The 14087-nt window shown below is 42.3% G+C and overlaps 1 protein-coding gene across 1 annotated transcript in view; it reads right to left on the reverse strand.

Moving 5' to 3' along the window:
• Window positions 1-545: 545 nt before the first annotated feature.
• EDNRA (endothelin receptor type A) overlaps window positions 546-14087 on the reverse strand; it is a 66795-nt gene continuing 53253 nt past the window's right edge. Inside the window, exons 4-7 of the mRNA XM_056119020.1 lie at window positions 10499-10651; window positions 5575-5708; window positions 5042-5150; window positions 546-3555 (exon numbers count right to left, since the gene is read on the reverse strand). Of these exons, the coding sequence (XP_055974995.1) occupies window positions 3415-3555; window positions 5042-5150; window positions 5575-5708; window positions 10499-10651 (537 nt within the window). The 3' untranslated portion in view covers window positions 546-3414. The remainder of the gene's footprint in view (window positions 3556-5041; window positions 5151-5574; window positions 5709-10498; window positions 10652-14087) is intronic.

Consider the following 14087-nt stretch of genomic DNA (forward strand, 5'->3'; position numbering starts at 1 on the left):
ACAGGATTCCTGATGCAGACTTAAGTGCTCCACAAAATGTGTTGGAAAGTAAGTGAAGAAAGGAATGAGTTTAGCATAGAGAGTTCTCAGTACAACAAAGTAGGTTGAGAACAGAGTACTATTAAGAAGTAACTGTGTGGGGTTGGAGCAATAATACAGCAAGTAGTGTGCTTGGCTTTGCATGTGGCCAACCCAGGTTCCATCCCTGGCACTGTATATGGTCTCCTGAGCTTGGTAGATGTGAAGTCAGAAGTAAGCCCTGAGCATGGGAGGGTGTCATGCAAAAAAATAAATAAAAACATAATTGTTTTGAACGTAAAATTGCTTTCCTAGAGAGAGATTGGTGACAGATCTCATGTAGTAAATAGTTTGCATTTTGGGGCCGTACTTGGTGGGGCTCAGGGGACCATATGTGGTGCCAGAGATCGAACTCAGCTGTTTGTAAAGCAAGACTTTAACCCCTGTGTTATCTTTTTGGCCCTAACAAACTCTTTCCTTTACATGAATAACTATAGAAAAATGAAGAGACACTCGGAAGGCTGCTGTAAACTTTTATTTTATACTCAGAGGCCACTGCCAAGGCAGGACCTCAGCTTCCAGATCATTTCTACAGATGTACGTGGGAAGCTGTGACACAGTTGGAAGCTGGAAATGGTCCTGGGCTGAATCCTAGTAACTTACTGGTCCAGAAACATAAAGAACATGGCAGCCTGTGTGATTATTTAGATACCTATGGTGTTCTAAACTATAAAAGTTTAGAACATCAATTCGAATTTTTTGTATGCAAGAAGGGCTGGAGCGATAGCATAGCGGGTAGGGCGTTTGCCTTGCGTGCAACCAACCTGGCTAACCTGAGTTTGATTCCTCCACCCCGGCAAGCGACCAAGAGTATCTCGCCCGCATGACAGAGCCTGGCAAGCTCCCTGTGGTGTATTTGATATGCCAAACACAGTAACAATAAGTCTCACAATGTTACTGGGCCCGCTTGAGCAAATTGATGAACAGCGGGAGGACAGTGACAGGACAGTGTATGCAAGAAACAAAACATTGAAAAAAAAACTGTCTATACAGAATGATATGAACTTCTGACTTATTTTATTTTTCTTGATGCTCAGGCTTACTCCTGACTCTGCACTCAGGAATTACTCTTGGTGGTGCTTGGGAAAGCATATGGCATGCTGGGGACCAAACCAGGTTGGCAGTGTGCGAGGCAAGAGCTCTGCTAGCTATACTATTTCTCCACCTTCTTCTGACTTATTCTAAAATATCTCCCTGCAGGCAAGGAACTGTGGAGTAATGTAGTTTGATTGTTAACATATGGAAGTAGTATTTCTTAGCCTACAGTTGGGACAATAGGAACCAGATATTGTACACTAGACTGTGCTAAACTGACCAACATACCGGCTTAGCTACATATCACCAGCCATCTGGCCTTTGAAGCAGGATGAAAACATCAGACTGCTTGTCCATCTCATCAGCACATGGCATGAAGTGAGGACTGGGATAACACAGTACTTCAAAGTTTAGTGACTTAGGCTCTAGCACAGGAAAAAGAATACACTCCAAATATTGTATTATCCAACCAAACAGCCAACCAACCCCCCACCACCAGCCCTACTGCCAACACGTCTGTCCTTTTCAGTGGCTTCTCATATTTGTAACAGTGGCAAAGCCACATGGCTAATGAACCCAGAACAGTTACAATGGACTGAGGTACAGGTGGTGAAGAACAGCTCCCCAGATATTACTCAGGCTGTGTGCTTTGGAACTACAGAGCACTATGATTAGAGTGCGCAAAGTCGTCCATGCCATCACACATAAGCATATGGCACATACAAATCCATTCCGTCGAAACGATCACAGAAAAATTGGCTACAAGAAATGTACAATTGTTTATATATATATATATTTATATACACACAGTAAAAGATTGCTGCTATACTCACAGTCTGTAAACATCTTGGAAAATGCCCAGTAAAAGTAAATGTGGGCCTTTTGAAATGGTGACCAAAGAAGGGGTGAGGAGGGTGAAGTTGATACTGGAGACAGGAAGTGTCAAGTTCATTGTGGTATCAAGGATGAAGTTACATTTTGCTATAGAACACACTCTGCTGGCCGCTTTGAAATTCTGCTTCCTATGTGGAAGAGAGATTGACCAACAAAATCTTGCTGCCAGTTAACATTTTCAGGGAAATCGAGAACATAGGAGGTGATATTTATAATGCAGATATATGTACATATAGACACGTGTACACAGATGTGATACACACATATGAATTATATACACATATGCACATATAAGCATGCACACACGTATATGCATATTCATGTATATATGCATATAAACATATACATGGTACTTTTACCAAATTTTTATTTAAAAATGAAAAAACTTTAAATCTCGGAAACTATTCAACCCTTTTATCCTAGGTATGCTCTAGAGTTCTATGCACTGCACTGAGTCTCAGGCACAGTTAAATGACATATACATTTAAATCTTGTTTTTTTGGCGCAAATTTCACACAAAAATGACATTACAGAAAAGGGATGGGCTCGGGAAAAGCAGAACTGTTTGATTCAAGCATGATTTTAAAATTTAACATAAAAACAAGTTCATGATCGCCTGCAAAAAAATAGCACATTAAAAAATAGCACACCAAAAAGAGGTTCTTAAAAGTCCTCTGAAGAGCAGTTCTGTTGATCTGCTATAGTTGTCACTTTGTGCCTGAAGTTCCTGTATTTGTTGTGGAGGGAGAACTTATGTTTTCAAAACAGAACAGTGACCTGTGAAACGTCAATCTAATTGCTCACCCGAGTACTGTTTTACATTCTTTTCTCAAAACATGTCTAAATGAGTTCAAATAGTTAATTTTAGGTTATTATGCAACTGAAAAATACTGGCACTCAGTGAATGATAGTTCAGGTTCAGGTGACACACCTCTGTGGCCAAAAAGAAAGCACTTGACAATAGAAATCCTTGTCGTCGTCATCATCGTTGTCTCTAGACTTTTGCAGTGACCAGTTTTTGTTCACCACTGGGCAGAACTACCGTGAAAGGCAGTGACAATTCTGGAAAACTTTTTCCATGCAAAAAGTGGTCAATATTTCAGTCTCACGTAACTCCTTTCTGTCCCCTCTGCCAGCTCCTACTAATTTTTGGTGCTAAACAGAACATGCAGAGAACATAAATGGGATCAATGGAAAAAGTAAGAGTCATAGTGTTTGTGAGCATCACCCCAGTTCAATCCTGTGCACCGTACGTGGCTACTGCACCCTCTGGTCTTGTGGGAAGCATTTCTCAGGGGTGGGACTGAGTTATGGGACAAGGATGGGAGAGCTTCTCCAAGTCACAGCGGCTGAGACACTCTTTTCTCCAGCCGGGTTTAGGTGGTGCTGAAGGGGTTCCGGCCACGTCTAGTTTATACTGTCCTTGTGGCTGCTCCTTTCTGTGTGGTGGTGGTTCTGTTCGTGGTTCTTCCACTGGATGCTGGTTCCATTCATGGGGACAGAGGTCATCAGACTTCTGGACTGGTAACAGCAGCAGCACAGGCAAGACTGGGGGAAAGAACATATTCTAAACACCAGGAGCCAACATGCCTGATTCCAGAAGAATGGGGGACTCTGGTTTATCACCATCTATTTACTTGGTTTTTGGGTCTCCCCTGGCAGTGCTCAGGGCTTCCTACTGGCTCCGTGCTCAGGGCTCACTCCTGGTGGTGCTCAAGAGAACATATCTGGTGCAGGGATTTGAACTGGGGTCAGATGCTTGCAGGGCAAGTGCCTTATCCACTGTACTCTCACTCCAGCCATGAAGATCAGCTTTGAGCACGATCAGAGGTGCTCGGTTTCTGAGGGTTGGTATCCTGAGGTTCATTTTCCTTTACTTAATAAGTAGTAAGTGATACCACCTGTAGCTTATATAATGAACTAATTGTGATCTTGCACGGGCAGAGCCTGGCAAGCTCCCCGTGGCGTATTCGATATGTCAAATACAGTAACGACAACAGGTCTCACTCCACTGACCCTAAAAGAGTCTCCAATCATTGGGAAAAGACGAGTAAGAAGAGGCTGCTAAAATCTCAGGGCTGGGAGGAATAGAGACGTTACTGGCACCCGCTTGAGTAATTCGATGATCAACGGGATGACAGTGATACAGTGAATTGTGACCTGTCTGGCAGTCAGCCTTTCTTGGGGCAGAGCATTCTGTGACTGGTAAACATCAAACAGAACTACAAAAGGTGGCAGCTGGAATTTTCTTTCTAAGTTTCTTTATTTTTTCTTTTTTGGGTCACGCCCATGGATGCTCAGGGGTTACTCCTGGCTCTGCACTCAGGAATGACTTCTGGTGGTGCATGGGGGACCACATGGGATGCTGGGGATCGAACCCAGGTAGGCCACGTCCAAGGAAAACGCCCTACCTGCTGTACTATTGCTCAGGCCCCTAAGTTTCATCTTTTTGTGTGATTATTTGTTTACTAGATGCTGGTGTTCTTTTAGATGGGCTATTCCATGAGGACCAGTTCTATGGGTTTCCTTTCCTCCTTTCCTTTGGGTTTCCTATGGGTTTCCTATGGGTTTCCTTTCCTCCTTTCCTTTATTTCTAGTTAGAAGAAGCTCACCAGAATACTGATTATTGTTTCAAAGTGCTTTTTTTTTTTTTGAGCTACAACCAGCTGTGCCTGGAGATCACTCCCTGGCAGTCATCTGGGAACCATAAGGGGTTCTGGGAATTGAACCAGCTCAGCTGTGTGCAAGATGAGCACCCTATGTGCTATATCTCTCCCTCTGTCCCCCTGTTTGATTGCCTCTAAAGATGCTGTGGGGCAGGAGAGAGAGAGCTCAATGGGCTATCACATGCTTTGCATTCAGGAGCCTGGGTTCAAATCCCAGAACCTTATTATTCCCTGAACACTGCCAGGAGTCGACCCCAAGCTGAAGCCAGGAGTAGTCATTGTGTACCACTGGTATATAGACCATCCCTCAAAAAAAATCACCTCCCTCTCCCCCAAAAACCTTGCAAATACTTGCAAAGTAATCTTACCTGGAAACAATTTTTAAACTTCTTGCTCACAAAATAGAGAGCTATTGGGTTTATGCATGAATTCATGGTTGCCAAGTTAATACCGATGTAATCCATGAGCAGCAAAAAACTAGAGCAAGAGGAAAAAAAGTTGAATAATTAGAATATAATATTTAAAAATCTGCTAACTAGTGTATATCCCAGAATAAGCTCATTTTTTTTTTGTGCCCAGAAGCCATTTCTTCTAGGTGGCAGTCAGAAATGTTTTTGATAGGTACTTGATTAAATGGCAGTTTCAGTTCTGGGTCTGTAAAGAACATACAGATATATCCACCATAAAGTTAGCGCAAACCAGAAGAGCCAACCACAGAGGAAAAAAGGATTACAGATGTGGCTTGCGTACATTTTATTTATGCATTATTTTAAAGTAAAAATAATCAGCTCTGCAGTTTAAATTTGCAGAACTAGTGTAGACTTAAGTTGATTTTGTAAGAATAAAATAAACATGAAAAGCAGAGAAATGCCAGTTTCCTGCTTGGCACACAGACTCCTACCTAAGCAATTCACATCGGTTCTTGTCCATCTCGTCATATACCATTTTCTTCAAAATACGGCTTAAATGCAGAGGGAACCAGCAAAGAGCAAAAATCACAACCAGGCAGAAAACTGTTTTGGCCACTTCTCGGCGCTAGAAGAAAGGGAGAGGACAAAAGGTAAGGTGGACGCTTTTGAATTCCACGAGGGAACTCTGCAAGAAGGAAGAGGTCCAGAAAACAAGTCTTGAAGTCCAGTAAGAACTACCTGTTCCCATTCCATGGATGCTTTTAAGATCCAGCTTTTTTTTTATTTTAAAATTTTATTAGTGAAACACCGTGAGGTATACAGTTGTAGACTTGCAAATTTTTGTGCTTGGGTTTCAGTTATACAGTGATCGAGTACCCATCCCTCCACCAGTGCCCATTCTCCACCTCCAGTGCTCCCAGTATCCCTCCCACCCCCCCACCCCCATCCCACCATCCCATCCTGCCTCTGTGGCAGGGCACTCCCTTTTGTTCTCTCTCTCCTTTTGAAGATCCAGTTCTTTGAAAGTGGGGTCTGTTCCCTGGATTAGGAACTGATAATGATGCTTGTTTCCTTGAGGAGGAATGGATGGGCAATACTGAATTTGTTTTAGACAGTTCAGCTTAGAAACTTGATACCTGTATACAGACAGAGCCAATACTCTGGCCTGAGACTAGCAATCAGAAAAAGACTGAAGTCGTGTGTGTGTGTGTGTGTGTGTGTGTGTGTGTGTGTGTGTGTGATGTGTGTGTGATGTGTGGGGGAAAGGATTGACTAAAAGCCTCAGTTACATGGAACTATCTAACATTCAGAAGAACTCGGCAGCCAAGGTGACTAAACCTGACCCGATAAAGGACACGTCTGCAACACATTTGGAAAACAAAACAGAAGCGAGAACCCCTAAGAGAAATCAAATGTTTTCTCTACTTCTTGATCCTGAAGAGAGCCAGCATGGAGAAGTTTTAGAATTCTTCTGCTAATGACATGGAGACTCCAGGGATATATTGCCTGCAGATATTGGGATGAGGGTGCAGGAGGGTAAAAGATTATCAGCAATGGTGATTAGAATAGTGGGGACATGCTGACCTCAGGCTGACGTCAATGGCAGGGCTCCCTGCTCTGGAGCCTGCACGGGATCAGTGAAACCATAGGTTAGGAATTATCTGCAATCAGCCCCTGGTGTGCGTTAGGCTCGAGCATTGCAACGTGTGCAGTTAGAAGAGAAACCAGGAAGAGAAAATGCAATTTGTCTGTAACTGGAATCAGCTAATGTCAAAACAAAATGGACTGAAAACAGGGGTGGGAAGGGTGCTGCTAGTTCTCCCAGATGCACACATCTGCAAGTCTGGTTACTCTGCAAGAAGGTCAGCTGACAGCCATTTAAGATGGTCTGAGGAGTGTGGTCACAAGTTGCTGTTCTCCTGCAAAGAACTGGGAGTTCTTTCATCTTTCCGGGCTACCTGGTGGCAGGGCTGGAGCTTCTGAAAGTCTATCAACTGAGCCATCCAGAGGAAAATACAAGGTTCCATCTGTAAGTTGGGGGATCCCTTTGTGTACACAAGAAGATAGTGTTGGGCTGGAGTGATAGTAGAGCTGATAAGGCACTCGCCTTGCACAACACCACTCTGGGTTCAATTTCTGGTAACACATATGGTCCCCTTGGGCATCAGCATGAGCGAGGCAGAGCAGAGAGCTAGGAGTAAATCCTAAGCACAGCCCAAGTGTGGCCCCCAAACAAAACAACAGCGAAACCAAAAGAAAAAAAAAGTGTGACCAGAACATTGGAAAAGAAAGGCGTGCGGGGAGAGATTATTTCCTCTAAATATATCCTCAAAAAGGAAAGCCCTTTGTTTTTTTGTTTTTTTTTCTTTTTGGGTCACACCCAGCAATGCTCAGGGGTTACTCCTGGCTTTGCACTCAGGAATCACTCCTGGCAGTGCTTGGGGGACCATATGGGATACCAGGGATCGAACCCGGGTCAGCTGCGTGCAAGGCAAACACCCTACCTGCTGTGCTATCGTTCCGGCCCCCAGAAAGGAAAGCCCTTTGAAAGGTAATATTAACCCTCAATTTCAGTTTAACTTTAAAAATGGAGTTACTATTAATTTATACAACCGTATAGAGGTATAATTCCATGCCTCTTCAAAATGTATTTGACCATATGACGAATCCCACCACAGCATCCCCACCACCCGTCCACTGGACCCCTCCCCGCTGAGATCCCCCTTCCCCCCTCCCCCCTCAGGTGTAATATGAGATGTCCATCTTCTCATTTTCCCTGTCAATCACATCATCGATGTTATTATGACAGTGGGGTCAGCTTCGCGGCTTGGCACAGTTCAGACAAATAGATTAAGTAGAAACCATGGTAGGAGTTAATAGAAAAGCTACTTAGAAGTGGGAGCTATTCCGAAGGCGCACACACCCATGTGAGCTCTGTTCTCCCTCTTCCTTGGCCTGCAATCCGGTAATTCCTAGAGTAAGCTGGAGAGGAGCCAACAGAGCAGACTCCTCACTTCTGAGTCCCCCACGGAACCAATGGCATCTGAACTTCTTGCTGTGGGAGGAAGATAACCTCCTCTTGGGGGTTTATCTTGGTCTACCCAGTGTTATTTTGTTTCATGTTTATTTTGCGACCAGCATACAAACACCAACTGATAATGTGTGTCAGTTCTAATGAAGAGATATTTGAGAAACCAAGCAAGAAGCAAGAACGAGGGTCCGAGAGGGTATTAATCAAAGCTCGGGAGTGGGGGTGGGGTGGGGGGGTGGAAGGGGCTTTCATGAAGAAACTCCTGCACTGGAAGAGCCCCCAGCACGGTTAGTCTTGTGCTGTTCCCAAAGACTACTGCTTTGACTGTGATGCAAATGAACTTCTGAGTCCCCCACGGAACCAATAGCATCTGAACTTCTTGCTGTGGGAGGAAGATAACCTCCTCTTGGGGGTCTACCCAAGATAAACAAGGAGGACCAAGACATGCTTTCTCCACTTGGAGGAGCCACTCACTCCCCCATCCCCAATCCCTGCACCCCCCCCCCCCCCCACCTGCCCTACTCCTCTCTCTGTTTTTCCCTTTCTCTTTTGGATTTTCAGTGCCACTCAATAGTGAGCAGAGAACCATATATGGTGCAGGGGATTGAACTGGAGGTGGCCACATGCAAGGCAAATGCCTTAGTCCCTGTGCTATCTCCCCAGCCCCCTTGTGGAGTCCATCTCTTCATCACCTGTGCAATAAGGGTACTGCCTCTCCTGCTGATCTTATAAGAAGAATCCAAGAGGAAAATGACATCAAAATGCTCTCCCAAAATTTTCGAGTTTTTATAAACATGAAGCAGTCTCCATTATTATTGCTTCCAGTCCCTACTGTTATTTTCAGATTATTTTCCACTCATTGCTTAAGTAATGAGAGGCAAGGCAAAAACCAGCATTTTAAAAATCTTTTCAACATTTCCACATATTCATTGTAATGAATTACTGCTCTTACAGGAATGAATAATAACAAGGGCATATTATGTTTCACATTTGGAATACTCGAAGTAGGTATACCTAAATGTAGTTATAATAAAATTTTTCAACATAATCTTCCTATTAACTTTCAATAAACAAAAGATGCCATTTCTATTGCATGGTTGATTTTACAAAGTGCATATATACCCACTTATTCCTTTGATATCTGTAATAACATTGATCCAAATTTAAGACTGATTTTACAGATCCAATTGTTATCTGTAAAATGATATTTTACAGATAATAGTGTTGATTTAAATATTAAGTCCAATTTTACAGATAATTGCATTGATCAATTATTAAGCCCAATTTTAAGATGAAGTTCAGAAAAATCAGGTCTGTCATCAAAAAAGATAAGGAAGAATGTATATAATTAATTACATAGGGCATATTGAAGCCTCCATCAACAGCTCATGGGAAATTTTGGTGTATTTATTTGGGTTTGTCATTCTCTGTTGAGACCGAGAACTTACCTGAAGTATTACTATTACTCTTTGCATTAATGTGTACTAACATTTTGAGAAAAGCATGCAGTAAGCAAGACCAAGGGCCATAAGAGATATTATATCCATTGTGCAGTCCCATGTGATACAATTACAGACATTATCCAAGGAACCAGAAGCCGAGCAAGATAAAGCAATGAATTTAATACCACACAACCAGCAGATTTAAGAGTTTAGTTTTATCTCTAAAGTCCACAGCCTTATCTGTTCTTTATGCTGCCTGGGATGGACCAATAGTAGTTTCCTAGTGAAACATTCAAATTCCTTCTGGAAATCTGGGCCCTCCAGAAATTGACCCGACTCTATTTACTACTAGCGATCTTACCTTAAGTATTACCCTAGTGAGGTTCCTCATTGTTTCCCAATCCCCAAATGCATGGTCCCCATTTCAGTTTCTAAGGACACCTTGTCCTCCCACTCCTTGTCCTATCATCAAACCCGTTATCTGCATGAAGAGTTCAACCCTTCCAAGAATAGTATCTCCATATGTTTCGGAGGCGGATTGTGGCAGAAGCCACTTTGATTGTATCTAATACTTCTACTCCCTGATGGTGTCATAGTTACATTTTCTTTCCACAACAGGACTGAAAAATTGGTGGTAGGAGAAAGGTAATTTGCTTCTTTTGTGCTTGGCAAGTTCCAAGCCCGGTTCAATGAAGAGACCCATAAACATACATGTTCAAATGGCAAAGCATAGTTCTCTCACTTGAGGCCCCAGGTTGACCCTGTTTTTTGGCTAGGCTTCCCATTCCATAGAGGAAATGACTACCACCACAACTCTAACTGAAACGCTTCTAAGAAGGAATTAACATTTCCAGAAGACCAGAGTCGTCCCAAGCACGCTATTTGTAGACCTGCTCCTGTTAAAGTCTCTTGTCCAGATTTTTAAGATCGCATCATGTTTACCTGTTTTAGGTGTTCGCTCAGAGCAATTCTCAAGCTGCCATTCCTCCTGTTTAGCATTTCACAAGTCATGAGGGTGTAGAAGATGGCAGTGCACACCAAGGGCATGCAGAAATAGAATCCAAACAGCCACCAGTCCTTCACATCTTTGTAGAACTGGCAAGTGAAGAGAAAGGAGAGACAAAGAGTTTTTAGAATGAAAATGAACTATCCGCCTCCAGGAGCTTTAACTCTTCTCCTGCCTGAAAACATCTTTGTAGACACCTGCTTCCTGGTTGTGGTGATGGATTTGGTGGGGTTCATCATTTGTTTGACTGGAACTTCAGAAGTTTCTCTGGCTTTCTGATAACACACGAAGAAGCTGCATTTATGAAGACATGATTCTGGCACAGAGACTTCTCAGAAACTGAAGATGGTTTTCATTATAATCTGAAAGAGCCCTAATTGCCTATAAGAAGTCCTTTCCAAACATTTCTGAAACATGGACTTGTACAGAAGATATGTTATCTTTACTTATTAATAAATCTCAACATTTTGCTAGTGATTGACTTCCATGGGCTCTTCTGGGAACTGTGCTTAATGTGAATATCTTGTTTGCAAACAGGGAAAGTCATGAATAGCTTGTCTGTGTGGCTCTGTGGTTAGGAGTTAACCCTTTGCCTGGTATGCCTGCTATGTGACCTTGGAGACAAGCGTTTGCAGCCATCAAAACCATACTCTCTCTTTTCTTTTTTTAAAAATATTTACCACCTGGAAACGATAGAGGCAGATTACCTTATCTGAAAGCATGCCTTATCATTATCTCTTCATGGACAGGATTTGTAAATACTGGGATGATTCAGTTTTGCGTCTTTTAAATTTTTATTAATTTTAAAAAATTGACTGAGATTCTGCATGTAATCTCATCTCTTTAAAGAGAAAAACTGAATACCCTTTGAAAATAAAAACTGGAAAATTACATCTGCAGTCTTCTTCTCATGAAATTAATCACCAGCTTGGAAGGAAGTGCTTTTTCTTCCCTTATTCACTAACTTGTTTATTTACTAAGGATAATGTGGCCTCCTATAATTTCTCAGTTCCCACAGTAAAAAAAAATAACTATGCATCTCAGTTTCTGAATATAGAAAGAGGCCAGTGGGCTACATTTATAACATGTCTATTAAAATAACCTATAAATGGCTCCTGAGGAAAGAAAGCTCTGGGCAGGAGTTCTTAACCATTTAGGTTGGTAGGCAGGCCAGTAAAGACTGTAATCCTTTAAAAAATAGTTTACAGGTATAAAATAAGATTCTATGGAAACAAATCGTACTGAAACACAGATATCAAAATATCACAAAGAAAATTTCAATGTAGTAAGAAATATGTCTCTTATCAAGGGACATGACATATCAAATGGTGGTTCTAATAACTTTCAGCTCCAAAACAATCTGGAACATTAATGCTATCTGGAAACTAGGCAACTGTTATGTAGTATGAAAATATCTGTTGTTTCAGTTGGTGAAAACAAAACGTTTGTTCTCAAACTATTGTGGTTTGTCATCTATAGTTCTAATTGTAGAAAATGATAAATTTCAGCTGAAGTAAGGAAAATAAACCTGTGATTTTTTTCCTACCCAAGTTTACAGACTCCTGAATGCTGTCCTCAGGGTATGAGCACACTCCCTAAGGAGTTGGTTTATTCAGTTTCTTTTACACAAATACTTCCCTATTGACATCACATTGTAGAAAAGACTGCAGTCCTGAACTTAAAAAAAAAACTCTCTCTCTCTCCCTCTCTCTCTCTCTCTCTCTCTCTCTCTCTCTCTCTCTCTCTCTATATATATATATATATATATATGTACTTAAAGGGCAACACAAATGCCCCTTTGAATACTCTTGCTTCCTGGGCAATGCTGGTTGGGTGGTTGGGGAGGGGTGGGGGATGGGCATGTTCCAAAGCAGCTGTACAGGGTCTGGAAGCTGGCCCCAAGGGAACTGGATGAAGACCCTGCCCCCTCCTTCACAGAGGTCTGCAGAAATGGGGTCACACATTCCTTTGGAACTAATGTCAGCGGCCAGGTTGGAGCAGAGATGAGAGAAGTGTGGAACAAAGAGGGGAAATACAATTAGGAAAAAGAACAGGAGGGCGTGAATACTGCCAGTCTCCATGTGGAACGGGCTCTGAACAATCGTCAGTTCAAACTCATGCCCTTCCTCCCACCGCAGGGCTTGATCTCCTTTGGCCAGCACGTTCTTTAAGGGAGACTCGGTTATTAGGAAATAACCCTGCTTGTCTGTTTCAGTTCGGATGATCAATAAGCTCCTGCAACCCTCGAGTCCTTTTAACTCTAAGCTTTTCATCAGGTGCATCCAGATTGTTGATTCCCGTTGCCCAGAATAATCTATCCTGTTCTGTCTCCTTTGTTTTTCACTGTGGAGACCGACTTCGTAAAGATAAGAAGCCTGGATAAATACAAGGCCTTCATTTGGAGGTTGCCACTTTGCCATCTTCACAGGCACTTTTAACTTCAAAACAAGAATTTCCAAGTGGGATAACTGGTCAACTGTAAAACCGCAAATTTTGTGAACTTTGCAAGTTAGGAAAACATACCTTGAAATGTCTGTAAATGATTAAAGGTGGAATCTGAGCTGCATGAAACTTAATCAAAGCACCAAATTATGCTGATTTACGAGAAACAGTGATCCTTTTGGTTTTTCTCCTCTGTCCACACACGACTCGTTTTGCAGAGGAAATATGCATTTTAAACATGCTTCCCAAGACACTGAGTCCTGTGATTAAGCTCTGCAGAGCAACCTTAATGGGGTCAGGTGTATTCAACAAGCACTGCGTTTGTTACACTACAATGCTTTGTAAACAAAAGTTCTGCAAAAGTGTAATTTGTAATTAGACATAGAATCTGTATCAATACAAGCATATATATGGCTGTCTACTTGGAATTAGGACATCTGTCTACCCAAAAAATGTATGAGCAAAGTCTGAAGAAACAATATAGTGGGTAGGGAATTTGCTTTGCATTTTGGTACCTGCCTCGCATTCCATATAGTCCCCCAAGCACTGCCATGGGTAATCCCCAAGTGCAGTGTCAAGAGTAACCCCTGAGCATCTGACCCCCAAACAAACAAAACAAAAACACTCACAAAAATGTATGCGCAAATATGCATTTCCCTAAGTGAAAAATATCAGTATGCCTTTCAGTTGTTTTTACTTTTTTTCTCTCAAAACTGTCTTTTACTTCTTTCTGTTCTTCCGCCCCTCTCAGGAGAGCCCGGCAAGCGACTGAGAGTATCTCACCTAGATGGCAAAGCCTGGCAAGCTACCTTTGATGTATTCAATATGCCAAACACAGTAACAACACGTTTCACAATGTTATTAAGCCCGCTCAAGCAAATAGATGCACAACAGGGAGGACAGTGCTACAGTGCTACAGTGATACAGTGTCAAAAACCAGTATCATTGTCTGCACATACATAAGCATACACTGACTGCCTATCACTTTTTTTTTTTTGCTTTTGGGTCACACCTGGCAATGCACAGGGGTTACTCCTGGCTCTGCACTCAGGAGTTACTCCTGGCGGTGCTCAGGGGACCATA

This window comes from Sorex fumeus, unplaced genomic scaffold, assembly GCF_029834395.1.
Source record: "Sorex fumeus unplaced genomic scaffold, SorFum_2.1 ptg000039l, whole genome shotgun sequence".
Classification (NCBI taxonomy): domain Eukaryota; kingdom Metazoa; phylum Chordata; class Mammalia; order Eulipotyphla; family Soricidae; genus Sorex; species Sorex fumeus.